At 41.2% G+C, this 24,021-nt stretch overlaps 1 protein-coding gene across 2 annotated transcripts in view; it reads left to right on the forward strand.

The window, feature by feature from the left end:
* col7a1 (collagen, type VII, alpha 1) overlaps positions 1 to 24,021 on the forward strand; it is a 58,809-nt gene that overhangs the window by 16,522 nt on the left and 18,266 nt on the right. The window contains exons 19-87 of one of the 2 annotated variants that reach the window (XM_065954524.1): positions 239 to 382; positions 464 to 595; positions 809 to 955; positions 1,238 to 1,372; positions 1,457 to 1,606; positions 1,697 to 1,833; positions 1,964 to 2,090; positions 2,168 to 2,311; positions 2,452 to 2,621; positions 2,847 to 2,876; positions 3,052 to 3,078; positions 3,167 to 3,211; positions 3,456 to 3,575; positions 3,667 to 3,738; positions 3,818 to 3,853; positions 3,938 to 3,991; positions 4,102 to 4,176; positions 4,452 to 4,565; positions 5,857 to 5,883; positions 5,983 to 6,036; positions 6,146 to 6,217; positions 6,309 to 6,368; positions 7,124 to 7,159; positions 7,240 to 7,284; positions 7,761 to 7,796; positions 7,906 to 7,950; positions 8,082 to 8,117; positions 8,241 to 8,276; positions 8,394 to 8,426; positions 8,519 to 8,590; positions 8,683 to 8,742; positions 8,916 to 8,951; positions 9,045 to 9,125; positions 9,609 to 9,644; positions 9,755 to 9,799; positions 9,905 to 9,976; positions 10,114 to 10,158; positions 10,242 to 10,277; positions 10,427 to 10,468; positions 10,656 to 10,736; positions 10,895 to 10,930; positions 11,057 to 11,092; positions 11,201 to 11,281; positions 11,377 to 11,412; positions 12,175 to 12,246; positions 12,392 to 12,436; positions 12,728 to 12,763; positions 12,972 to 13,007; positions 13,832 to 13,936; positions 14,064 to 14,129; positions 14,515 to 14,550; positions 14,641 to 14,676; positions 14,771 to 14,818; positions 14,918 to 14,953; positions 16,813 to 16,938; positions 17,321 to 17,530; positions 17,612 to 17,647; positions 18,132 to 18,176; positions 18,265 to 18,381; positions 18,462 to 18,533; positions 18,730 to 18,774; positions 19,579 to 19,614; positions 21,144 to 21,179; positions 21,262 to 21,306; positions 21,394 to 21,426; positions 21,558 to 21,620; positions 21,752 to 21,787; positions 22,346 to 22,426; positions 22,540 to 22,608. In XM_065954524.1, the coding sequence (XP_065810596.1) occupies positions 239 to 382; positions 464 to 595; positions 809 to 955; positions 1,238 to 1,372; positions 1,457 to 1,606; positions 1,697 to 1,833; positions 1,964 to 2,090; positions 2,168 to 2,311; positions 2,452 to 2,621; positions 2,847 to 2,876; positions 3,052 to 3,078; positions 3,167 to 3,211; positions 3,456 to 3,575; positions 3,667 to 3,738; positions 3,818 to 3,853; positions 3,938 to 3,991; positions 4,102 to 4,176; positions 4,452 to 4,565; positions 5,857 to 5,883; positions 5,983 to 6,036; positions 6,146 to 6,217; positions 6,309 to 6,368; positions 7,124 to 7,159; positions 7,240 to 7,284; positions 7,761 to 7,796; positions 7,906 to 7,950; positions 8,082 to 8,117; positions 8,241 to 8,276; positions 8,394 to 8,426; positions 8,519 to 8,590; positions 8,683 to 8,742; positions 8,916 to 8,951; positions 9,045 to 9,125; positions 9,609 to 9,644; positions 9,755 to 9,799; positions 9,905 to 9,976; positions 10,114 to 10,158; positions 10,242 to 10,277; positions 10,427 to 10,468; positions 10,656 to 10,736; positions 10,895 to 10,930; positions 11,057 to 11,092; positions 11,201 to 11,281; positions 11,377 to 11,412; positions 12,175 to 12,246; positions 12,392 to 12,436; positions 12,728 to 12,763; positions 12,972 to 13,007; positions 13,832 to 13,936; positions 14,064 to 14,129; positions 14,515 to 14,550; positions 14,641 to 14,676; positions 14,771 to 14,818; positions 14,918 to 14,953; positions 16,813 to 16,938; positions 17,321 to 17,530; positions 17,612 to 17,647; positions 18,132 to 18,176; positions 18,265 to 18,381; positions 18,462 to 18,533; positions 18,730 to 18,774; positions 19,579 to 19,614; positions 21,144 to 21,179; positions 21,262 to 21,306; positions 21,394 to 21,426; positions 21,558 to 21,620; positions 21,752 to 21,787; positions 22,346 to 22,426; positions 22,540 to 22,608 (4,700 nt within the window). Of the gene's footprint in view, positions 1 to 238; positions 383 to 463; positions 596 to 808; positions 956 to 1,237; positions 1,373 to 1,456; positions 1,607 to 1,696; positions 1,834 to 1,963; positions 2,091 to 2,167; positions 2,312 to 2,451; positions 2,622 to 2,846; positions 2,877 to 3,051; positions 3,079 to 3,166; positions 3,212 to 3,455; positions 3,576 to 3,666; positions 3,739 to 3,817; positions 3,854 to 3,937; positions 3,992 to 4,101; positions 4,177 to 4,451; positions 4,566 to 5,856; positions 5,884 to 5,982; positions 6,037 to 6,145; positions 6,218 to 6,308; positions 6,369 to 7,123; positions 7,160 to 7,239; positions 7,285 to 7,760; positions 7,797 to 7,905; positions 7,951 to 8,081; positions 8,118 to 8,240; positions 8,277 to 8,393; positions 8,427 to 8,518; positions 8,591 to 8,682; positions 8,743 to 8,915; positions 8,952 to 9,044; positions 9,126 to 9,608; positions 9,645 to 9,754; positions 9,800 to 9,904; positions 9,977 to 10,113; positions 10,159 to 10,241; positions 10,278 to 10,426; positions 10,469 to 10,655; positions 10,737 to 10,894; positions 10,931 to 11,056; positions 11,093 to 11,200; positions 11,282 to 11,376; positions 11,413 to 12,174; positions 12,247 to 12,391; positions 12,437 to 12,727; positions 12,764 to 12,971; positions 13,008 to 13,831; positions 13,937 to 14,063; positions 14,130 to 14,514; positions 14,551 to 14,640; positions 14,677 to 14,770; positions 14,819 to 14,917; positions 14,954 to 16,812; positions 16,939 to 17,320; positions 17,531 to 17,611; positions 17,648 to 18,131; positions 18,177 to 18,264; positions 18,382 to 18,461; positions 18,534 to 18,729; positions 18,775 to 19,252; positions 19,289 to 19,578; positions 19,615 to 21,143; positions 21,180 to 21,261; positions 21,307 to 21,393; positions 21,427 to 21,557; positions 21,621 to 21,751; positions 21,788 to 22,345; positions 22,427 to 22,539; positions 22,609 to 24,021 lie in introns of both variants that reach the window. The other variant, XM_065954525.1, reaches the window with a different exon arrangement.

Consider the following 24,021-nt stretch of genomic DNA (forward strand, 5'->3'; position numbering starts at 1 on the left):
GTGCCAAGGGTTGAAAAGCCCGGGCCACCTGCTCGAGGACTATAGGCTTTGTACCCTCTCGATGCCCGACTTAACCGCTATATTCAGTCATTTTACACACATTAGATGAATCCAAATACATAATTATAGGGCATTGATGAATAGTAAGAGTGTTAAGATGTGGGTAAGACTCTTTTATCCTAATGAACCTTCAATTGAAGAAGGATTCATACTTCTTTATTTGGTATTCTTCGTGCAGGAGTTGAATCTGTTCGTAACGTGGCCGCCGACGTCTCTTCCTACACCATCGATGGCCTGCAGTCAGATTCAGCCTACAGTGTGTTAGTTTCCTCACTGAGCGGCTCACGTGAGGGGAGTCCTTCCACTCTGACCTTCAGAACAGGTGAATCTGTAGAATACACATTGTTGCTGTATGCTGGTGTGACTTCTTGACTTACTGGGTGTTCCCTGTTTTGATCTTCAGAGTCAGATCGCACTGTGGTCGGGACCGTGACGTCACTGAAGGTCCAGGAGACTCGTGGAGAGGTCGTCCGAGTTACTTGGGTCGGTGTGCAGGGAGCAACAGCTTATCGTGTTGTGTGGAGGAGGACCGATGGTAAATCTATTCTATGTATATATATATATATATATATATATATATATATATATATATATATATATATATATAGTCATTAAATCCTCTTCTATAAGTATCACATGCCATGGTGGTGTTTGTCTTTAAAGAGAAAGAAGTCGTTCTTTTCACGATGTGTCATGGCAGTTAGTGTGTATAAACACGACTCATGGATGTGACTCTGTGCTGCTGAAGGTGGTGAAGAGAGGAGTCAGCTGGTTGGGGGAGACGTGGCAGCAGTGGACTTGGAGCGGTTGGACCCTGGAGTCCAGTACGATGTGCAGGTCATGGCTTTAGTTCAGAACAGACAGGGAACCCCTGTGTCTGTCAGAGTCACCACACGTGAGTACAGTGTGCCTGGGTTCAGACATGAAGGTTCTCAAACATTAAAGTAATCATGGAAAATGCAGGGACTTACAAGTCTTATTAGTCCTATGGATGGATTATTGGATGTTTAGCCTCATATTTCTGCATCAGTTCATTATAGATGTGCATCGGTCATGATAGAAACATCATTACCATTACCTGGTCTAGTTTTAAAACACACATTTACATGTGGACAAATATGATTTAATCTCAAAATGTTTCCCTGTTCATTTTGATTTTCCTCATCTGTGTACACAGCCGGTACCACCACTCCCCCCCAACAAGCTGCCACAACTTTACGAGTGGCAGAGGTTACCCAGGATTCTGTGAGGCTCAGCTGGAATCCACTACGAGGTGCCACGGGATATATTCTACGCTGGAAAGACGAGACAGGTAGAACATCATACAGATTATAATTTTTTTTTTTTATTGGTTTACTCAACATTAAAATCCTTTTGACTTTAAACATTTGATCAGAGCTTGGACGAGGCTTGTCTGTTACGCTGCCTGCTGCGTCCACTTCCTATCAGGTGGCTGGGCTGCGTTTGGGCCGTCAGTATCGTTTCACCGTGCAGCCCACCTTTCAAACTGGACTGGGAACAGAGAGCTCTGTGGATGAACACACTGGTAACAACACATTCCTATTCATATACCTCAACCATACTTAGACACACCTTTTGATTACTTACATCCCCACACCAACTTCTGTGGACACAGTGTGTGTGGGCGGTCGTGGGGATGTCGTGTTTCTGGTGCCAGCGTCTACTGATCAGATTCGCCTGGCAAGACCTCTGCGGGATCTCCTCACCAGTGCAGCGCGGTCCCTAAACACTATCGGGCCTCGGGACTCTCAGGTACAATTTCTTAAAGATTGATTTCCAAACATCGTGTTGAGATGCACAAACTTTTTCCTCACAAGAAATGATGAGGTCCTGTTTTTTAGCTGTGTACTCCCAAGTTTATGATTTTTTCCACCTGTTCCAGGTTGGTGTTGTGGTTTATGGTTACAGACCCAAAATATGGTTCCTGCTTAATCGCCACAGCAGGTCTGACACACTGCTACAAGAGATCCAGTCTACACCCTTTGATGAGGGCCCAGGGAACAACATCGGTCAGTTAGTGTTTTCTCTTTTGCTGCCTGGTTCTGTGTGTGTCAGCAGTTATGATATCGTCTGCCTCCCCCTTCAGGTGAGGCTGTGACTTTCACTAGACAGTACCTCCTGACCCCCTCAGCTGGACGCAGGCCGAGGGTCCCTGGGGCTGTCGTGATCATCTCGGACCAAAAGTCGACTGATAACCTCACTCTGGCAGCCAGCAGTCTTAGAGCAACAGGTACGCAGAAGATATCTGTAGAGTTACACTTTCTAAACTTTTGTTTTGCTGTCATCCAGTTTAAACTGCACCGTGACTAAAACAAGCTGGAAAACATGGAACATATTAAGGTACAGTTTTTGTGTATTTGTGCCTCCTAGGTGTGACCGTGTTAGCAGTTGGAATAGAGCAGGCAAATACTGAGGAGCTGCGTCAGGCAGTGACGGACAGCAGCCCTCAAAATGTTCTGTATGCTCAGGGTGCAACACAGTTGGACAGCATACATACTGAACTGGCAGATTTGCTCTGTGATGCTGCCAGAATAAAAGAGGTATGATGAAACCTGAAATACCAGTTTGTTTGTTTTTTTGTTTTTTTTCAAAGCTTGATCTTTATAATTGATGTAGAAATGTCAAACCTAGAAATTCTCTAAAATTGTTGATTTGGCTTGGTGGGTTTTGTTGCTTTTTAATGGTAACAGAACTGAATTGAAATACTATAACAGGGAAAATAAGAATCTGTAATCCCAGCCTGTTTCTGTCTTTCTTTTGTTTAGGTTATTCCCTGCACTGCCCAGTGTCCTCGGGTGAGTCAATCTCCAACTTGACTTTCAGTTTCCCAGGCTAAGGTCATTGGGCCTGTTCCCCTCCAGATTTCATAAACACACTTTAGATTAGAGGACTGACAGAAACATAACACGTTCTTTCCTCCTCTTCTCAATAAACTTTGATCTCCAAATCAATTTTTCCTCTTTGTTTTAGGGAGAGAAGGGAGATCGAGGAGATAAGGTACAGTGAAGAAAAATATTGACGTTTTCCACTGTTCTTCTGATTTGTATCTGCTTCTGACAATTACATTTTTTGTCTGTCTCCCAAGGGTGACAGTGGCAGAGACGGCACAGACGGACGTAAGGGAGAGCCTGTGAGTCCAACACTGACACTGAACGAGATGATTCTTCTATAGCACGGTAAACTGATTCATTAAAATAATATTTTGTACATACTTATTGTGTATTCTGTGTGTGTGTGTGTGTGTGTGTGTGTGTATGTGTGTGTGTGTGTGTGTGTGTGTGTGTGTATGTGTGTGTGTGTGTGTGTGTATGTGTGTGTGTGTGTGTGTGTGTGTGTGTGTGTGTGTGTGTGTGTGTGTGTGTGTGTGCTTGCAGGGTCGTGATGGCTTGCCTGGGAGGGAAGGCCCCAGAGGACCTGAAGGACGCTCAGGTTCTCCTGGCCGAGATGGAACCTTTGGCACATCGGGGGGTGTGAAAGGAGAGAAGGGGGAGAGAGTTAGTAAAACTATAACACTAGACCAAAATGATAGAAAAACACCTGAGAAGAACTGAAGTAACAAGACATCTGTTCTCTCTTTATCTTTAGGGTTTTCCAGGAATTGATGGAAGTGCAGGCCTGCTAGGACGACCAGGTGCCCCAGGAAATGCAGGCCTCCCAGTGAGTAGAGGGACAGACCCCAGTACCCTTTTACACATTAAAACCAATGCAGCACGTTGATGTTGTTTTGTATTTGCAGGGCTCACAGGGCCTGCCTGGTGTCAGAGGAGATCCAGTAAGTTACCCTCGGTCCCCTGTCCTGAAGAGTTGTTTACGGTACACAAAGTTCAGTGCTTCCTAAGTGTTTGTGTTTTTCTAGGGTGGATCAGGGGTGCCAGGGCCACAAGGACCAAAGGGTGGTAAAGGTGAAAGGGTGAGCTCATTTATCAATTTGTACATGATTTGTGCCAGTTTTGAAGGAGCTGCAAATTGTCTCTTTGTGTTCTGGAGTGTTTGTTTTATGCTGCTTTCCTGCTGCTTTAGGGCGAACCAGGCTCAGCTGTGTCTGGAGGGGGTCTACCTGGAAGGAAGGGAGAGCCAGGAATCCCGGCAATACCTGTAAGAAACGAACAAGAAAGTTGACACAGAATATTATAAAAATTAAACAACAATTAAAAAACTGTCAGATCTTTTTTTTTTTCCGAGATAGTCCCAATTTGATGACAACAAACTTTTACCAAAATTCCTCAGATTACCTTTGTATGGCCAATTTAATGTCACAGTGATTCACATAAAATCACCACAGTCTGTATAATCAGTTAGGTTTATCTGTAAAAATGTTTTCAATGAGCCTTTTCATTTTTATGGAACAGTTCTTTTGATTTTTTACAAAGGGTACTCCAGGTCGGCCCGGGAGCGATGGAATCAAAGGTTCCGCTGGAATTCCAGGGCTGCCAGGTCAGGATGGTCGCCCTGGTTTACCAGGAACACCAGGACTCTCCATCAAGGTTTGCCTTTTGCTGTAACTCTCTCCATGAGGATAAAAACATCTTAGAGAAATAAACAAACTGAAAAAGATGTTTAATTCTAAACTTTTCAACCATGTACCGGGCAAAATTTGAGTTTAAAAATGTATCTGAGATACTGGTGGGTCAATAACAGGGAGAATACTAACACTCATCAACAGTATAAGTGAGTTGCATTCCACACATCGGAGACATTTGAGAGGTCGTCGATGTGGACTAAATGATAGAAATTCTGATGCTGTTATTCTTTTATACTTTTGGTATTAATAACTCACAAAAAGGTGTATTAATGTGTTCTGTGTCTAATCCACCTATACAAACTTACTAATAATTCAATCAATTCCATTTGCTGATAAAAACTCACAGACCTGCTTTGGCAGCTTTAATAATCAGCTTGTTTTTAACATGAGCACATGATGACAGGTCACAATTCAGACTAAACAGGCGTGCTAACGTTTACAACAAAAAAGACAATACATTACAAATAATTTAATTATGCTTACTAGGAATGTGAATGTTTAATTTATATATACATATATATTTTATTTTATTAAGAAATATACCTGACTGATGAGTTGAATGGATTGTTTGTGGCTTTCCCCTCTCGTCTGAGATGAAACTGTTGTTTTCAGACTTGTGCACTTGGTGGCAGCATTGAGCCGCTCAAGTCTTTTTTTCAGTTGAGGCTCAAGCGTGTACTTCATGAGTCCGAAAAATTGATTTCTGAGGGAACAGCTTGTTACTTTGTCTCACTTTTTGAAGGGATCTTAATTCTTTTCAATTTTATTTGTTTACAATTTTGAGGAGAAAGACACTACACCGACTCATCTCGTCTGCTTTTTCCATTAAATCCAAAACTGTTGAATAATTTGACTCTGACATTGAAGGCTTTTTATCCGTGGTATTTTGATGAAGACGGACAGACTCTTTGAAACATACATGTTTCATGCAACTTAAAATGTTTGGTATGGAATGTTAATTCTCATTTTGTTTCAATGCTACAGCAGTTTCAAACTTTCAATTTATGTTCAATGAAAACAGTGGAACCGATTCTATCAATTAAAAAGAGAACGAGTTCAAAACAACTGAAAGAAATCTGTGAAATGTAATTGATTAAATAAAGGAGCATGGAGTGTGTGCTGTGGTATTTTTGATTGAATCAACCTCTGAGTTTGTTTGTAGATTATTGTGTGTAACGTTTGCCCTAAAAACACTCTTAATAATCCTTTGTGTGTGTGTGTTTGTACGTGTGTGCGTCTCCATCTTTCTGCAGGGGGACAAGGGCAGCACAGGAGAGCGGGTGAGTCACACCATCAGGAGCTTGTCCTCTTGGTGCAGAAATATCCCGAGGAGCTCACACGCATAATGATCGTCAGCTCTTATCTCTCCTTGCTAACAGGGACCTCCAGGAGTCGGCAACGGGGTGACCGTCAAGGGCGAGAAGGGCTCCCCAGTAAGAGCTGCCAATCACTGACTATCTGCTGACACGTTTCGTTTGCAGATGAACTGGGTGTGCGTGTGTGAGTGAATTTTGCATTTGCTAATTGCATTTTTATTATCAGGGTACTTCAGGTGCTCCAGGGACTCAGGGTCCTCGAGGGCTGGCAGGACCTACGGGCAGCAAAGGAGACAAGGTAGCTGCAGAGAAGTCTGTACGAGTATCTATGAGTGTTTCAGTATGCATGGTGTTTCACTTGAGAGAAATGGCTTGTGCTTGTTCTTCAGGGCGACAGTGGTGATGGGGCACCTGGACCTGCAGGCAGGCAGGGAGAGCCTGGAGACCGGGTAGGTTAAACACACAGAGATTTTGAAGGGCTGATGTCATGGAGGTGAATCCGGGTTACACTAGAAAGCGCTGAGAGCAGAAACCTCCGTCCTGTTTGCACAATCCATGGAGCCCATCAAAATTTCACAGCTTTTTATCTGCATCTGGAGCCTGATGCTGTTTTTGAAAATAAAAGACAATCCCTCAGACCTTTGTAGAATATGACAATCCTCTGCCTTCGCATGAAGAGCCTATATAACAAACGTCTACTAAAAGTAATCAGAGATGTTTTGGTTCATTTGAAGAAATGTAGTGCCTTCTATCTACCAAATACCTTCAGATTCTGCATGATATCAATCAAATGCTTTCTGTAAATGCTTTTAAAATATGCGTTTACAGAAAATGATTTGAAGTATGAAAGTATTTCATGTCACGCTATATAAACATTTCCACTTAAGAATGTGCTGTGGAACCAGATGTTTTTCATATAATGTTCTTAAAGATACTTGTTGAGATGGCAGAATGTATTTCATAGTTTGTGGACTGAATGAATACATAGATACATGTGAAGTCATGTGAGCATTGATTTAAAGTGCTCTATAAATGGCCACATGTGGGCGCTATCAACAGTTACTGCTATTCATGTCTTTCTTGACTGAACCTTCTCTGAATTTTTCCATGTCACTTTTTAGATTTCCTGCATACTACCAAAAAACACAGGTTGTTAGGTAGAATACATACTGAATATGTTAAAACATGTTATGATGTATTTCAGGGTCCCCGCGGGCCTCCGGGAGAAATTGGTGGCAAGGTAAGATAAAGGAAGCCAAAGAACTTCCTATGTAAGTAGAAATAGAACAATGACTCCCATCACTCTCTCTGTTCTGGTAGGGTGACCGAGGACAACCAGGTGAGCCTGGATCACAGGGAGACAGGGTGAGTCATGTGGTTTCAGAGGGAGTCAGATGGGTATGTGCATGTCTGTGTCCGTGAGTGTTTGTGTGGTTCAACTGTGGCTTTTTCATCGTCTAAAGTCAGTGATCCATGTTCACAGCTTCACGCCCAGTTTCCATATAAGAGCTAACAACAGGGGACGTGAACATGAAAATTCAGCACAAAAAAAGGGGGATGATGTTAAAAACGCAGCTGAGCCTGATGTGCATCTCATCACACTTGTGAAAATGTTGTTTAAAAAAATGAGGAGGCTCATTAGATTGTATTTTCTTTCAATATTTAAGAAATAGGTTGCAGAGAACTGTGTGTTTCTGAACTTGAAAGCAGCTTAAATAAAGATTCAGATTTTCTTTTTATATTAGATGGATGACTGTAGCATGAAATATAATGCTGAAGTGGGTTAGTGGGCAAATGTATGCAGAAAACAATCAGTGACATCAACTTGTGTCTCTTTGCAGGGGGAGAGAGGACCAACTGGTGAAACCGGAGAGAGAGTGAGTGTGGCAGTCCTGGTTTAGCTTTTAATTCAAAGAAGTTCGACTGTTGACAACTTTTGCTTTCAGTTGGATTTGAAGCTGTTATCTGAATGATGTTGTTTCTTAGGGGGATCCAGGGAAGCTGGGCCCTGCAGGACCAACAGGCTTGAGAGTGGGTGACAGGCTGACATGTATTATTGGCTAATGATATCACATTCCATTCCTGTTTCATTTGGCCACATGCTCTGACTTTTACAAATGCACTGCCAATCTCATGAATGCGTCTTTTCCATTTGTCATCAGGGTTTACCGGGACCCAGCGGACCTGCAGGAGAAAAGGTGAGACTGATTCAATTAAACGTCATCAAACGGGAAGCAGCAGGTCAACAGGAACGTTTCATAATCTGATGTAATGAACTTCATAGCAATTACCAAAGGATAAGTGAACCTGTCTGTTCTCAGGGAGCCCAAGGAGCACAAGGAGAGCCTGGCAGGAGTGTGAGTTATCAGACACAAAAATGATCATGACATAGAATCATTTATTCACTCTGTACATCCATGACCGTGTTTGTGTGTGATGTTGAGTCTTCGCTGTGTTTCTGTTGAATCATGCAGACTCCAGGTTTTCCTGGAAAGAAAGGGGAACACGTGAGTAATCAAAGACTGATCACATACAATTGTTTGCTCACACAAAAACATTCAATCTGATGTGTTTTCTGTACTCGGCTGTTCTCTCACAGGGCGAGCGAGGCCCGTTAGGTCCTGAGGGGCCAAGGGGACAAAAAGGGGAGTCAGGGCAGAGAGGAGAGAAAGTGAGCAACAATGGCATGATGACGCTCGACAAACATATCATTGTGTGTGTGGGGTGTAAACAAACTATCTGGCTACTGTTTTGTTTCCCCAGGGTGAATCAGGGTCTGGAGGGTCCGGTTTTTTTGGTTCCAAAGGAGATCCGGGCGAGAGGGTGAGGTCATTGTTACACGTCTTTATCATAATGTGCACAGCTTCTGCAATATATTCCTGGCAGGAGCCTCTTCTTATTCATGAAGCTATTCCCTCGTGCCACCTGTCAGTGTAAGTCATGCCCCAAAAAAATCTCTGCACAAAAAATACATAAAACATGTGCTCTTTCCTCAGGGAGCGGCTGGTATCAACGGCAGGCCGGGTGCCAAGGTGACAGACCTGATATTCTTTTACCTATATATTCTATTATATATTTATCTATTCTGTTTATTTCTATTAATCGCATTGTTAACTGTTCTTCAGGGGGATCCAGGTGAACCAGGGGAGAGGGGGGAGAATGGGCGGCCAGGCACTCCAGGAAAGCTGGGTCTCCCTGGGAAAGAGGTCAGAGTGGTGTATCACTGTAGATCAGGCTGATTGCTTTACTCCTTCTCTTTAATCTTAATGAAAGCATTCTCTGTATACCTAAAGAGCAAGCATCTGGGTGATGATTAATCAGAATCTTTTAAAGACTGAGCTGATCTTTTATTGTGATGGTACAATCTTTAGCATCTTCTTTAAGTCATCTTTAAATATCAGAAAACACATGTAGTCATGTAATGGAAACATGCCACTGTTTTGTATCTCTGGTTCTGTTTTGTTCTTAGCACAAAGCAATAAGATACTATATTATACTATTGTAAAAACATGCTATCTGAACTTTAATCAAAAATTAAAATACCTGCCTTTTAAGCTTCCTTTTGTTCCATCCCAACATGCATTTCTTTCTAATGATGCTGATGTCACCACAGTTTCTCTTGTGGATGTAATGCTGCTATGGTTTCCTCCCAGTTTAAATGAAGAGATATTTATACATCTGTATTTCAGGGAGAGAGAGGAGAGAAGGGCGATGAAGGCACACCTGTAAGTATCATCTTCTGCACTTGTTATTTGCAAAAATGTCAGGTAGGGACTTAATATTGTTTGTGACAACATCTCATTAAATGTTCAATTTTGTCTTTTTCTTTCTTCAGGGGGAGTCTGGACTTCCAGGCAAAACAGGAGAGAGAGGACTGAGGGTAGGACACATATTCTAGTCACCTTTTCATTCTGAAATGTGTCAAACTTCAAAGGTACATCAATGGAAAGTTCAGTTAGCAGACATTTTTATTGAACCCCTTCAGGGACTAGCTGGTCAGCCAGGACGGCTGGGAGAGAAAGGAGACATGGGAGACCCAGGAGAGCACGGTCGAAATGTGAGAAACACACTCATGTTTCATAACACAGACAGATTTTCAATATATTCTTGTGTTATTCCACCGAGGCCCCGTGAATTGAAACAGAAAGGAAGGTCAGCTGCTCAGCATCTTTATTGATCTTTGTTTGATCTCAGGGCAGCCCTGGACCTGCTGGACCCAGAGGAGAGAAAGGAGAACTGGTACTTTCTTCAAAAAATACTTTTAGAATATATATTTTATACATTTTTGGTGGGTGAATACATACTAACTTCTCTTCTTTTAGGGCCCCCAAGGGCCTCCGGGGCCTCCTGGAAAAGTGGTGAGTGTGTTTCAATCCATCATTTAAAACTAAATAATTGATCAAAGCAAATCAAGATTAAGGAACAAGACCTTTTGGAGCTTCTTTTTTACAGTTAAATGTGCTATCTATCAATTTTAAGGCTAAGGGAAATGTATTCTTCTCAACAGGCTGACATCGCGGGCCAGCTGAGAGGAGAAAGAGGAGAGAAGGTATGTACTGAACCTGTGAAGAGCAACAGGTATCTGTCCAGATTAAGTCCCAGTGCTCTTATTTTAGAGACATAATGAAAAATAAATGAATAAATTAGCCTCGTCATGTTAAGCTGATCAGCATTCGTGGATTTCATGGAGAAAAAGAAGGGGCTCAGCTAATGACGTACCTCACTGTGATTCCCAGGGAGAGGACGGCGACCCGGGAGAGCACGGCAGCAAAGGTCAGAAAGGCGAAGCAGGGACTCCTGGAGCCGCGGGCCTCAGAGTGAGTTTGCATCATTATGAAACGCTTCTATGAGCATCTTGAGAAGTCTTCATCCAGTATATGCATCTGTTTGTGTGCTCTGAACTCTTTTTCTGTCGATTAAATATGCATGACTGCTTCTCCTCTGTGACCTCTTGTTCTTTCCCCGCTGTCTGTAGGGTCCTGAGGGACAACGCGGGCCTGCAGGCACAAGAGTGAGTTTGCTTCCCATCACTGTTTCTTCACTTTGACTCTCAAAACGAAACGCTGTAAATATCTGAATCACTCTCCCACACACACTCATCATTTTCATTTCTTATGTTGAATATGATTTTTTCCAGGGTGACTCAGGAGAGAGAGGAGCGCCTGGAGAGAAGGTTTGTGATGTGTAAATGTTCCTCACATTCTCAAATCATGAACTCTTGTTTTGTGCCACATGCTGTAAATGAAGTAACCTGACTCTGAAAGCCTGACTGTGCCATCAGGGAGAAAGAGGAGCATCGGGTTTAGACGGACGTTCTGGCCTGGATGGTAAACCAGGCGCTGCTGGACCGCCTGGTCAGAGGGTACCTTTAAGCCTTCTTTTTACCAACACATTGTATGTAGAGTGGACTTTTTGTAATTGGTGAATATTTGTTCTAATTTTTTCTTTGTGTGGCAGGGGGATCCTGGAAAACAGGGTGATCCTGGGAGAGATGTGAGTGTGGGATCAGTTCCTCTTTAAAAATACAAATGAGAGGGGTGCTGGTGGCGCAGTGGTTAGTGCATGTGCTCCATGTATGGCAGCTGTAGTCCTCTAAGCGGGCAGCCCAGGTTCAAATCCAGCCTGTGGCTCTTTTCTTGCATGTCATTCCCAATTCTCTCGCCCTGATATCCGGCTCTATCCACTGTCCTATCTCTCCATTAAAGGAACAAAAAGCCCAAAAATAAATCTTAAAAAAAAAATACAGATCAGTCTAATATGCATTAGCACTATTTTAATATCAGGTAAACAAGTCTGCTTACTGCTCTCACATATGAGCACTTTATATGTTTGTGCTGCAGAGGGCGCTGTGGAGGTGTTAAAATTCTGTCCTTACTCCGAGTTGCATAAGCCAGCATCAGAGACAGACGTTCACATTCCAATTTCACAAAAGACTAATATGATTCTCAAAGTCCCCAACTGCTCAACTTAGTCCAGATAAAGAGTCTCAATCCTTTTCTTAAAGGGGCAGACACGTGGCAGCTCTACGACCACTGCCCTGTAAAAGCAAAACAATTTTCACAGTCGGGGTTGTCATGCAAACCTACAAAAATCTAGTTAGTAAAAACTAAATATACCACGTTTACGACACACTTCAAAAACTAATCTAACAAACTAAAAAAATATCCTTTAATTCCCCCCTAATTCTGTGCTTACCTGACTGAATCGTATGCATCCTCCAACAACTCCATGTTAATTGTATGTTTTATTCACCAGGGTTTACCAGGACTTAGAGGGGAACAGGGCCCCCCAGGGCCTGTTGGGCCCCCTGGCAATCTAGGCGCACCTGTAAGTACACAAACACAAATAGCAGCAAATCAACTTCATTTTTCATACTTTTTATATTTCCCATTGTTCCCTTCCATCTCAGTCCATCTTACCACTTCTACAGTGCTTGGTTGTGTGTCATCATCCTTCCTGTTTGTTTTCTTAGGGTAAAGCAGGAGAAGATGGCAAACCTGGTGCTCCTGGAAAAATGGTAACTCAAACAGTAATACATACACAAGTTGAATTAGAGTCTGAATCTTGAGATGAGTGTTTCCTCTCACTATGCCACTCCATTTTTCTCTCATCAGAAATGGGCTTGATGTGCACTCCTTCTTATGAATTATGTTTACTGATCAGAAGCAGTGCAGTTTATTTCAGGGTCTGTTGCATAATGGCTGTCTTGGCATAATGGCACTGAATTATGTTCGTGCTCCTGCAGTGGACCGGCCATTATTCAGCATGCTCCTGCTAAGTCCTTAATGCATTCTGCTTTGACTTACAGGGTGAGGATGGCGTTCCAGGTGAAGATGGAAGGAAGGTTTGTGGTGGCTCTTTATCCTTTTATACCATGATCTGGCACTGTTAGAATGAGATTTATTTATCATTTATAAGTAACGTAAGTCGACCAACAACAATATTTCACCTTTTACAGATGCATGTTATCTTAAAGCACGGGTCATCATAATGAAATGGTAAATGAAGCTAGAATCTCGTTTTTATTTTCTGCTGTTTTTTTTTATCTGCAGGGTGACAAAGGAGAATCAGGAGCAGCAGGAAGAGATGTCAGTTTGACCAAATCACCTCTTCATTATCTCTTTGTGTGTTGCTGTCTGTTTGATTCTGTTTGAGTAACCCCGCCCCATCTTACCCCTCCTTCCTGTATTGATCCTGCCGTCCACGACTTTATCGTTTCATCCATCAGCTTTCCTCCTTTTTTTTTCTCCTCATCACTTTCCCTCTCAAGTGTGTATTTATCAACTGTAGTTTGCTCTGACATTGACATTACCGTCATACTCTCGCTCACTGCTGGATCAACAGACTTCTCAGAAGAAGCTATATAAACTCACTAGCCTCTAATGATGAAGCTTAGCCTTTAAGAGGGAACCACCTCTGAGAGGTATCCAGGGAGGAGCCAAATGTCAGAGAGCTGTTTTCATGTGCAAATTCATAGTAATTATTTCCAGAACATCAGAGCAGCCACCTGCTTTGATTTTATAGATTACTCTCTTCTATAGCACAGGAGGAAGGAACCCTGTGCTTAGAGGGGGCGGCTGTGGCTCAGTTGGTAGAGTCGTCTCTCGACTGGAAGGTCGAGGGTTCGATCTTCAGCTCCTGCAACAAAATGTCCGATGTGTCCTTGGGCAAGACACTTAACCCCAATTTGCTTCGTTGACTGCGTATGAATGCTTATGAATGGGATTAGTTACTTCTGATGGTCAGTTTACATATCAACCACTACCATCAGTGTGTGAATGTGTAGGTGTGACATGCAGTGTAAAAGGGCTTTGAGTAGTCAGAAGACTAGAAAAGCACTATACAAGCTCAAGTCCATTTACCATTTAGAGGGTCCCAGTTGTTTCATCCAGTGTACTTTTTTTTTTTCCAGGGCCGTGATGGGCAGAAAGGAGACCGGGGCCTTGCTGGTACTGTTGGACCCTCTGGACCATCTGGGCCTCCTGGAGTACCTGGAAGCCCTGGTTCTCCTGGACAGGTGCTTGTTATGAAGATTTATAAGAATTGTACTGTCTTACATTAAACATCTATATCCATATCTTTGATATACTTATGTTTGAGGATAATAGTTTGTTATATTTTCTGATCTATGCACTGTCTCTCAGGTTGTTTATGTTAAAGGCGCTGAAGCAGCACCAATCCCCGGTCCTCAAGGGCCTCCAGGAACCCCTGTGAGTGTGCATGACCTGATCTATTCTTCTTAATGAAATTCTTTAAATGCATTTTACACTTCACACTTCCATTACAGAGAGGAACAATATGAATATCTCAGGGCTGCTGTGCATTGACTGAAGATAAAATAATTTCACTCACAAATTATTATTTTAATAGAATTGTCTTTTGTTTTTTGGAAACTTTGACATAGATGTTACTTTTACATTAAAGCCAGAAACAGTTTTAGCTCTTGTGTGTAGCTGTTATCCCATGCTGCATCTTTCTCCCATGTGCAGCAGTAGAGATGTGTGTTTTATCTACACCCGTCTGTGAATGTTGCTGCGTCCCTCCCACACTCTTATCTGTTGATGTTTTGATCATTGCCCTTGCTCTGTCCTTCAGGGTGTACCTGGGATACCCGGAGCTTTGGGAGTCAGAGTAAGTCCTGGCTATCTTTATCGAGCTCACTTTGATATACATTGGTAAATACTTAGTGTGTTTTTTGACCTTCTAACTGTTTTGTTTCAGGGGGATCGAGGTCTGCCCGGCCTTAAAGGGGAAGTTGTAAGTGAAACTTTTAGCTTCCTTTTCTTGAAAGTATGACACGAGTGAGGTTTTATGTGTTTTTATGTTGACACCTTGACATGTTTGTTGGCAGGGAGACCCAGGAGAGGACGGGGCGCCTGGCAAACCTGGAACAGCCGTGGTGAGACGTCAGCACATGACCTGTCATCACTGCACTGGAAACATTTACTCTCAGATTTCTTCATCTCTGTTCAATCATGTTTATTCTTCTCTCTAACAGGATGTACAGAAAGCTCTGGGCATCCTTGGCATTCGGGTATGTAGACTTTACAGAACTGAAAATAATCATTTGAATGAATCTGTAAAATCTCTGTTTGTTGGGTCTTTTAAAGATAAGTAAGGGGTTTAGTTTGGTCTCCTTTGAGATAGAAATAACTAACCAAACCACTTATTCATCTGGACATTGAAGAGAGATGCATCTGGACATTTTGAATAGCCTTGCTAACCTTTGTTACGTCCCTTTAAAATAATATTCAATCAATTAATCAATCAATCAATCAATCAATCAATCAATCAATCAAATTCATACAAACCAAATGCATTTTAAAGTGCTTTACAGTGACTGAAAAACAAGAAGAAACATAAAATAGTGACAAAACAGGGTAGAAACAAAAATTGATTTAGAAGTAGAGAATTAGAGACTAATGCACACCAATAGGAAATAATTTATTTTTTTAGTTAAAACAATAACAAAATTTAAAAATGATAAAAAAGTATATATATAAATATATACATATATAATTATATATAAAACCCCTACATAAAAGCCAGGCTGAATATGTATGTCTTTAGTTTACGTTGAAAAGTATCAATATTTTCAGCTCCTCTCAGATCCTCAGACTTCCAGCGCCTCGGAGCGTAGTGGCTGAAAGCAGCGTCACCAAATGTTTCTGTCTTACTTTGTGGAACAACTAAAAGAGAAGAGCCAGAGGATCTGAGGGGCTGTCCTGGTTCGTAAACCAAAAGCATCTCTGAGATGCAGTCCTGGTTCAAGGCCATGTAGTGTCTTATAGACAATTAAAATAATTTAAAATCAATATGAAAAAGTCACAGGCAGCCAGTGTAAAGAGTTTAAAATTGGTGTAATGTGTGCTCTCCTTCTGGTCTTTGTTAGCACTCGTGCTGCTGCGTTTTGAATTAATTGCGACTGATTTATTGTATTCTTTGCTTGACCAGAAAGGAGAGCATTACAGTAGTCGAGCCTGCCAGAAATAAAAGCATGCTTTAGTCTCTGTGTGTAGCTCAGAGAGAGAAATCCAATAGATGAATGAAGCAATGATCGGTCTGATTATTGATGAGATATTTAAAATGCAGAATTGTTTCTGTAGTTAATTTGAAGAATGCAAATATGAACTTTCCAAACAACAACAAGATTATCAACCCAATAATGAATACAAATTTAAAATCAGCTCTCATCTCATCTGTGACTCGTCTATTGTAGATGTATGAGTATAGATTTTGCGTAGTGTTCTTAATGAAAAATGTCCTTGAACTTGTGCAGAATGTTATATTTCTCCATTAGTTCCTGCCATAATCATCATGCCATTTACAGATCAGTTATTTATAACTCCTATTCAGTCTTGGTCTCTTGTGTCAGAAAACTCATTTAGTTTAGGAAAAAAAAAATCTTCAGTCCAGTGAAAGTGGATTAACAAAGCTTCCGCGGTCAAATGTGAGATTTTCCTAAAAATAGGACTTCAATTAGTTTAACACTGCAGCTGCATGTGAGTTTTGCAGACGTCACAAAAGTACACCTTCTTTACGAGAGTATAAGTACAGATTCCACTAGATATGACTCTACTGAAGTTCTACCACAAAGTATCTGTACTTCATTACTTCCACCTCTTGATTACAGAGACAGAGTCTATGCCTGAAATCTTTACTTCTTTAGAATAAACTAAGCACTCACCAAGTGTACTGACCTTATTCAGTGTAAATCTCTATCTCAGTCAAACGATATATTACAGAGTCAATGTTTAAGTTTACCATCAGAACAGGGCACTGCATTTAAGGGTGAATATTACACCAAAGAAACAGATGAATTTTCCAGGTGATAGGAGGAAAATGAAACGACTGTGGCTGAAAGTTACAAAGCTTTTCCATCCCTGCACACAGGTGTCTGATCTGAAGGAGGTGGCGGACAAGAAGGACACATTACTGGCTCCCTTAGTGCAGAAGACAGAGAGAGGTGAAAAAGGAGACAAAGGTGAAACTGGATCAAGAGGACCATCTGGTGCAGATGTAAGTATGACTCGCATCTTGAAGTTTAAAAAAAAAAAAAAAAAAAACCTGATGAAAGATAAAGAAGATAAAGATAAAGATAAACTTTATTGATCCCCCATGGGGGAATTTTTTTCATTACAACAGCTCAAGAAAACAGGAAACAGGAATATAATTATTAAAAATAACAAGAAGTTAAAAATCAAACATATGTACATCAGTTAAATAAAGGCAGAAAAAATAAAATAATAGAATAATACCAGGTATGTACACAAGACATCCATGTGATAAAAGCAGGTCCAAATGGTGCCCTAATGCATTATTACATGAATGCAACATTGAAACGTATGTTACAATACTACGATTCACATCAAGCGAATGGCCATTTCCTGTGGTGCACCAGGGTGCTCGTGGTTTTCCAGGTGAGAGAGGAACCAAAGGGGACCAAGGAGAGCGAGGTCCTGCTGGACCCTCTGGACCTCCAGGAAGAGCCATAGGAGAGCGAGGTCCAGAGGGACCACGAGGGCCTCCTGGAGAGGCAGGCAAGCCTGGAATACCAGGGGTTCCTGGGAGAGCTGGAGAACTTGGGGAAGCTGGGAGACCTGGGGAAAAGGTACAGATAGGAGTCTGATTCAAATAAAATTGAAATATCATGAAAGAGATCATGCTCATATCGTGTCTTTTTGTTTTTTAGGGGGGTATGGGAGAGAAAGGTGACAAAGGTGAATCTGTAAGTGCTTATGTTACAATTTTTTCTTTGGTCATTTACATCTGTGTATTGAGTAGGCAGACCATAAACAGTAGCCCAATAAACCATTGTTTACCCTAATCACAAATAAACAATGTGTCTTGAGGGGTTGTGCTATGGCCACACAGTGTTCTCATCTATAATGACTTGCTACTGCTCTGTTTTATGTGGAACATGTTGGATTTCGGTACTGTGCAAATGATTGGTTGAAAACACTTTGCTAACCTGTTTACACATTGATTGTTTTAGTTTTTTGCTTATTCATATATTTTTAAGAACAGCTGTTTAGAAGGCAAATTGATGAAGTATTTTGGTCAATGATACATTTCCCTATGGGTACAATTGAATTGTTATGTCATATATCGGATCGTATGATATGGTTTTGCTCCTCACTGCTTTGTTTCTTAATATTATGTTTACTATAATCACTTCCACACTGCACTAAGAACATATTGTGCCTTTGTAGGGTAAAATCGGGCCAACAGGACCAGCCGGCCCGGCAGGTCAAAAGGTGAACTTTTTGTCCTTTGTCCTTTAGTCCACATTCAGTAGATATAGATAATGAGTTCTTTAATATGTTATTGTGCATGATTGTGTAGGGAGCATCTGCTGACTCAGTACTGACAGGTCCACCTGGGGTCAGAGGGCCCCCTGGACTTGCAGGACAAAAGGGAGAGGCTGGCACTGCAGGGATTCCAGGACCGAAAGGGGACCGTGTAAGATGTAGAAATAAGACAGTCATACGTCTAAATAAACATCAGGTCAAAGACTAGCAGGTGGTTCTTCTGTCTTAAAGGGGTTTGCAGGAACTCGTGGTGATAAAGGGGAAAGGGGGGAGTCTGGAGAACGAGGACGTGACGGATCGCAGGTAAGCTAGCTCTCGGGTGTGATCTAAATTTAGAATATTGTAATGATGATCACAAACTTCTAAAGTGGAAATCAAATGTTCGTACATGACTGTGTTAGCAACATTTTAATTCTACTGTAGTGGCCACACTCTTTAAATACTGTCTTTATAATAATAATAATAATAATAATGAGTGATCTGTGGTTTTTCATCTCAGGGAACACCAGGTGAACCAGGAAAACCTGGTCTTGATGGGAAGCCGGTAAGTGGGAAGTGCTGGATGTGCCTAATTTGAGACAGACAATATACTGTGCTATTTATGATCAATATGGTAATGTTTTATTTGATATGATTTAAATACAGTTATGTAACTATTAAGTGAATGATTTGCTCAAAAGAAAACAACGTTCTGATGAGAGTAATGATATGAATATATGTATTTGATAATCTCATCTTTGTCTATTTTGATTAACAGAATTATGCTTTGTAAATTAAAACGAATTAACACATGCTGGTTAGCTTTTTTCAAAATACCAACAGGGCATGATTCCAGGTAACGTGTGAAAAGGTGTCATCTTTTTATTATAATGTTTTCAGTGATTATGGAAGCCCAAAGGCATCAATTGTATGCATATGTCTGTATGTGATTGCTTGGTTGGGAGCAGGACTAAATGTCAAAGAGGAGAGATGTTTAGCACTTCCTCACACTTTTTGTCTTCCTTCCCTCCATGTTGGAGCAGGGCCCCACAGGGCCCGCTGGTCCTCGAGGCCAACCAGTGAGTAACCAGTAACCCAGCAGATCTTCAGAGCAAACCACTGGGTTGGCTGCGAGCACTAATCATGGAGCTCTCCTTTACCCCTTTGGGCCAAGGCTTCATAGATACTTAGAGAGTAACATTTTGCAGCTGCGTGGCTGAAAACTCACTCCCTAACTTCCTCTCTCTCCTGATATTTGCTTTATCTTTGTCCATTTCCTTTTTTGTGTTCTTTCAACACTGCCCCCCCTTTTCCTCTGTCCCCCCTGCCCTCCTGTCATCCACCTTCCTCTGTCTTTCATCCTTTCCAGGGCCTGCCTGGGTTCCCCGGAGTTCTAGGCAGACCGGTAGGTTCTCTGCTGCTGCTGGCTGGCATGCTTCAGCTCTGTTTGGTATTAAGTGTATAGAAATGGGAGAGGATAGCTTGTACGATGTATCCGAATTTAACAAGATAACAACAACTTATCATCAGGATGCACACATCATCGTCACGTACCTACTTCACCACTTTAATCTTAATTCATTTCTTTGGCCGTATCCAGATGAAGTCTGAGATAAAAGTCAAAACCTTGATCTGTTAATCATGCAACATTAATCATGACCACTTAACCTCACAGAGTCCACTTCAAACTCAAGAGCTACGTTTAGAGTCAAACATTTGAATATGTAAAAACACAGATTTGCTCGGGGATGAAAGGAAGTCAGCTGATGTCTCAAACTGTCCCAAGCTGCAAGGAACTAATGTACAAAAGGAGAGGGGAAAATTAAATTGGGTGCACTCCAAAAAGTGCTCTGTTGTCAATTTGCTCTATTCACTTGAGTCTGCTTATCGTGCATGCAGCTGTGCCTGCTGTCTGATGTGTGCTTATCCCTCTAATAGCACTGATTTTTCAGAGCTTACCATGTGAGTGTCTCTTTGTTGACATTAGGTGTTTTCGGACCGCAGAAACTTTCTCATAGTTCTAGGAAATGTTATAACCCTTCCCCTTTTTGTATTGATTCTGTATTGCAGGAACTATGAACTATTTTAGTTCTTAGAGTGTCTAGAGGAATCCTTTTAGCTCCTGCTTCAGAGTAGGTACCATAACAGTGCAAATGCAGACAAAAAAAAAAGTGTGTGGTTCTCAGGGAACTACTTACTTGATAGTACCTCTTCAAAAAGTCCCCAGAACTGTTTGGTCAGAAAACACCTTTTGTTGATTCTCTGTGTTTATTGTCAAACCTGTTGTCATGAGTCAGTCAGTCGTTTCACTGTTTGTATATGTAGCTGCACCAGTCACACATCTGTGTTTTATGTTTGTATGTCCTTGTTATCTGATACTGAGAACATAAACTAGCACTCCATCTTTATGTGCTTAAACATATGCATAAATATGTCATGTGTGCAACGTTTTGTAAGCTAACTGCCATGACTTCTTGGAGTTTAATGTATCACTGTAGGTTGGCAGGTATAGTAATATTGAACCCAAAACGTAATATCAAACTCAAAAAGCTTTCATCTTTATTCATACTATCCAGTAAGATCACATATGAGCATTTCCAAAATTGTCGTAATATTCCTTGAAAACTTGGCGCTTGTTCAGTTTAAACATACTGTGAGGAGTTTTGCTCTGGTTATGAAACAGTTAATTTAATACCAATGCTTTTATATGAACTACAAAAGCAAACTACCCCACCAACAGTAGATAGTGAAAAGGAAACAGGATTAGATTTTCGGTTAGAGAATACCACACACATGTAAAGGAGAGGATTAGAAAATGGTCAACATTAATTTACACTATATAAACATTTCTAAAAGTTTCCAATTTAGACAGTGTCAAAAATAATTGTTGTTTTAATAGGAATACTGTGTATCTGACTTGTATTTATCTTCTAGGGAAACCCAGGAGAGCCTGGTGTAAGGGGGCCAACTGTAAGTTCTGCAGCATGCACATATTCATAGATCATCGTTAGCAGCCCCAGGTTACATATTAATGTTTATGTGTTTCAATTAGGGCCCTATGGGTCCCAACGGGCTTCCAGGTCCAGCAGGTGTGAAGGTGAGTTTACAACATGTGCAATGTGCTGCTTTCTTACTGATGCAGACCGACATAATAAAAATATGTGGTTTGTGTTTTTTTCTGCAGGGTAATCAAGGCGAGGCCGGGGTTGGAGTTCAGGTAAAACAGCTTCACTGGTATTTTACATTTTATGAGACAGAGATTCAGCTGCTTTTATACCTAAATAACAGTCTACGCAATGATGTTGTATAAAGGTTACAATTGTGTGACTTTGTTTCTCCTTCCTGCAGGGTCCTCCAGGTGCCCAAGGGAGCACAGGTCTGCCAGGACCGCCAGGTCCTCCAGGAGCTGTAGTAAGTGTCCCCATAAATCACAACCTTTCCTCAGGGAAGAAAAACTGTGTTTGTTTTTCCTCATACATTTCACTCATATGTGTGTATTATATTGTGATGCCTTATAACACAGTGTATATTTCTCCCTACAGGGTCCACAGGGTCCTCCAGGACTGCCTGGGCAGGTGGTGAGTATGCAATCCTGGTCCTACTCCTTCTGTTGTGGCACTGCAGAGCACGACAAGGAAGTGTAAAACTGAAGTCATTTTTAGAGCCTAAGGCGTTTTTATTTATAGCTGAAAATAGGAAGGCAATTAAATAAAAATGGCAAAACATGTGTACCAAGCTTCACTTATATATGTTGGCTTCAGCTGTGTTTTGTGTCCAATCTGTTTAACAGCAGGGTACACAACATGTGATTAGTTTTACCTTCAGCTGAATAACCAGCAATCACCTCAACATGTCTCGTACACCACACTGACTCCTTCATTTTGAAGGCTTGTTGAAAAAAAAAAGATTATATCTATTAGAACTTAAACAAGAAAAAATGTTATATTCAAGAGTGTGCATGAATTTTGCTAACTCTGGAGTAGAGAACTTTGCATCTAATTGACACCACAAAGCTAAGCATTCTGTGACATCAAAAGACGGCTTTGGCTTTTTAATCTTTGTATTTTAAATATTATTGTGATTCTGTTTTTACAGATAAAGTACGAATTATAAACTGAAATTGTGCTTCTCCTTAGGGTGAATCGGGTAAACCAGGAGTCCCTGGGAGGGACGGGGTACCTGGTAAAGAAGGACTACCTGGGTTATCAGGAAAGCAGGTGTGTGTGTCTGTGTTTGTGCCCATGTTGTCAACTGTGTATTTGGTGTTTCCTGTGTGTGCTGTGCCCATATAATGGATATCGATGTCTTCATTGTGTAATTTGTTCCTCAGGGCATTGCTGGACCTCCAGGCCAGGCAGGCTTAAAAGGAGAGCAGGGAGACAGCGGCCCTCCAGGGAAGGTGAGAACATGGCGTTCTACAGAGCTGCCTCTGGCTTAAAGGACGGTGAATGAAATTGCTTTTTGTTGGATGTGATCCCAGCTACAGAATGATTTTCTGCCTGAAGTCATTAAAAAATGTCTGTTTGGCTAATACAAGCTTCTTACTGCAAGAGTTTTCGTCTGATGCACAACACTATTGTTGGTGGACTTACTCTTAGGTTCCCTTGAAGAGTCACGACATCTGTAATAAAACAAAAAGTTATTTTGTTTGAAAAACAAATTCAAAAATATTAGTCAAATAATTTGGTCCCAACTAGACTCTAACATGCTGCACTTGTTTGTCTATCTTATTTTTGATTTTGATATACTTTATTAAGCCCATAATATTATTTGTTTGCACATACATTCCTCCAAAATGCTTACCCTTGTAGTTGTCTAGAAGTCCCACTGTGAGTTGCTGCTAGCTGTCTCTATCTAATTTCATATTTTAACTCAGATATCTGAGTTAGCTGGAATAGAGCAAGCCAATAGACTGAGTGGGAGGAACATGACTACAAACAGCTCACCAACAGAAAACCTCAGAATAAATGACGTCTGACCTAGTTAAAGTGTGAATCTGTCAGCAGCCAATGGATTAAATCCAGTAAAGTCAACACACTTCACACAGTGTTTAATGGATATCAAATTTATAAATTGTGTTTCATCAAGGTCAAACACAATACACTGGTGTGGTGGCGTGACAGAAGATCATGCAGACAGGCTCTTATTTCTTATTTCTAAATATGCAACAGATACATACCTCCAACCTTAATAAACTTTAGGTTTGGTTAATGAGTTTTGAATGTCCTGGTCAAGTCAGAAAATAGCTTTAAGAAAAGGTAATATTTGGTCTTCACTCGTTTTCCATAATGTAGAAAATACCAAAAAACATTTCTCAAATGACATGTCTGCTGTTACCTTTTACAGTCCTCTCTATCATTCAGTTTCCTACTAGAATAAAATATTCCCAGCACAAACTTCCGATGCCATTTGGTGGGTATTCTGAACTGGGATTAGGCAGTAATGCAAGAACTTCCTCTTCTGCGAGCTGCCACTCTGGGAATTGTCCGTTGTACGACTGATATTGATTGACATTCAAAGAACAAACACTCTGTCGTATATTGACCCAACAAAATGAGTTTTTCACATGTCTGAAACAGATTTGGTCTGTCCAGCTTGTGTCCACATTCCCTCACACATAGGTCTGTTTAATCTGGTGTGCTGCAGCCCATGAGAGTTTTTTTTTTTTTTGCAGAATTGTTGCTAAATGGAGAAAAGCCCCGTGGAGTTCTGTGTGGTGCCCAAAAAACAACCAGTCATGGATAAGAATTTTAGCTAAATTTTAGCTAAAGCTGAATATTGTCTCAAGTGTTGAAGCATTGAACCAGCTTGT

This window comes from Labrus bergylta, chromosome 5, assembly GCF_963930695.1.
Source record: "Labrus bergylta chromosome 5, fLabBer1.1, whole genome shotgun sequence".
NCBI classification, from domain to species: Eukaryota; Metazoa; Chordata; class Actinopteri; order Labriformes; family Labridae; genus Labrus; species Labrus bergylta.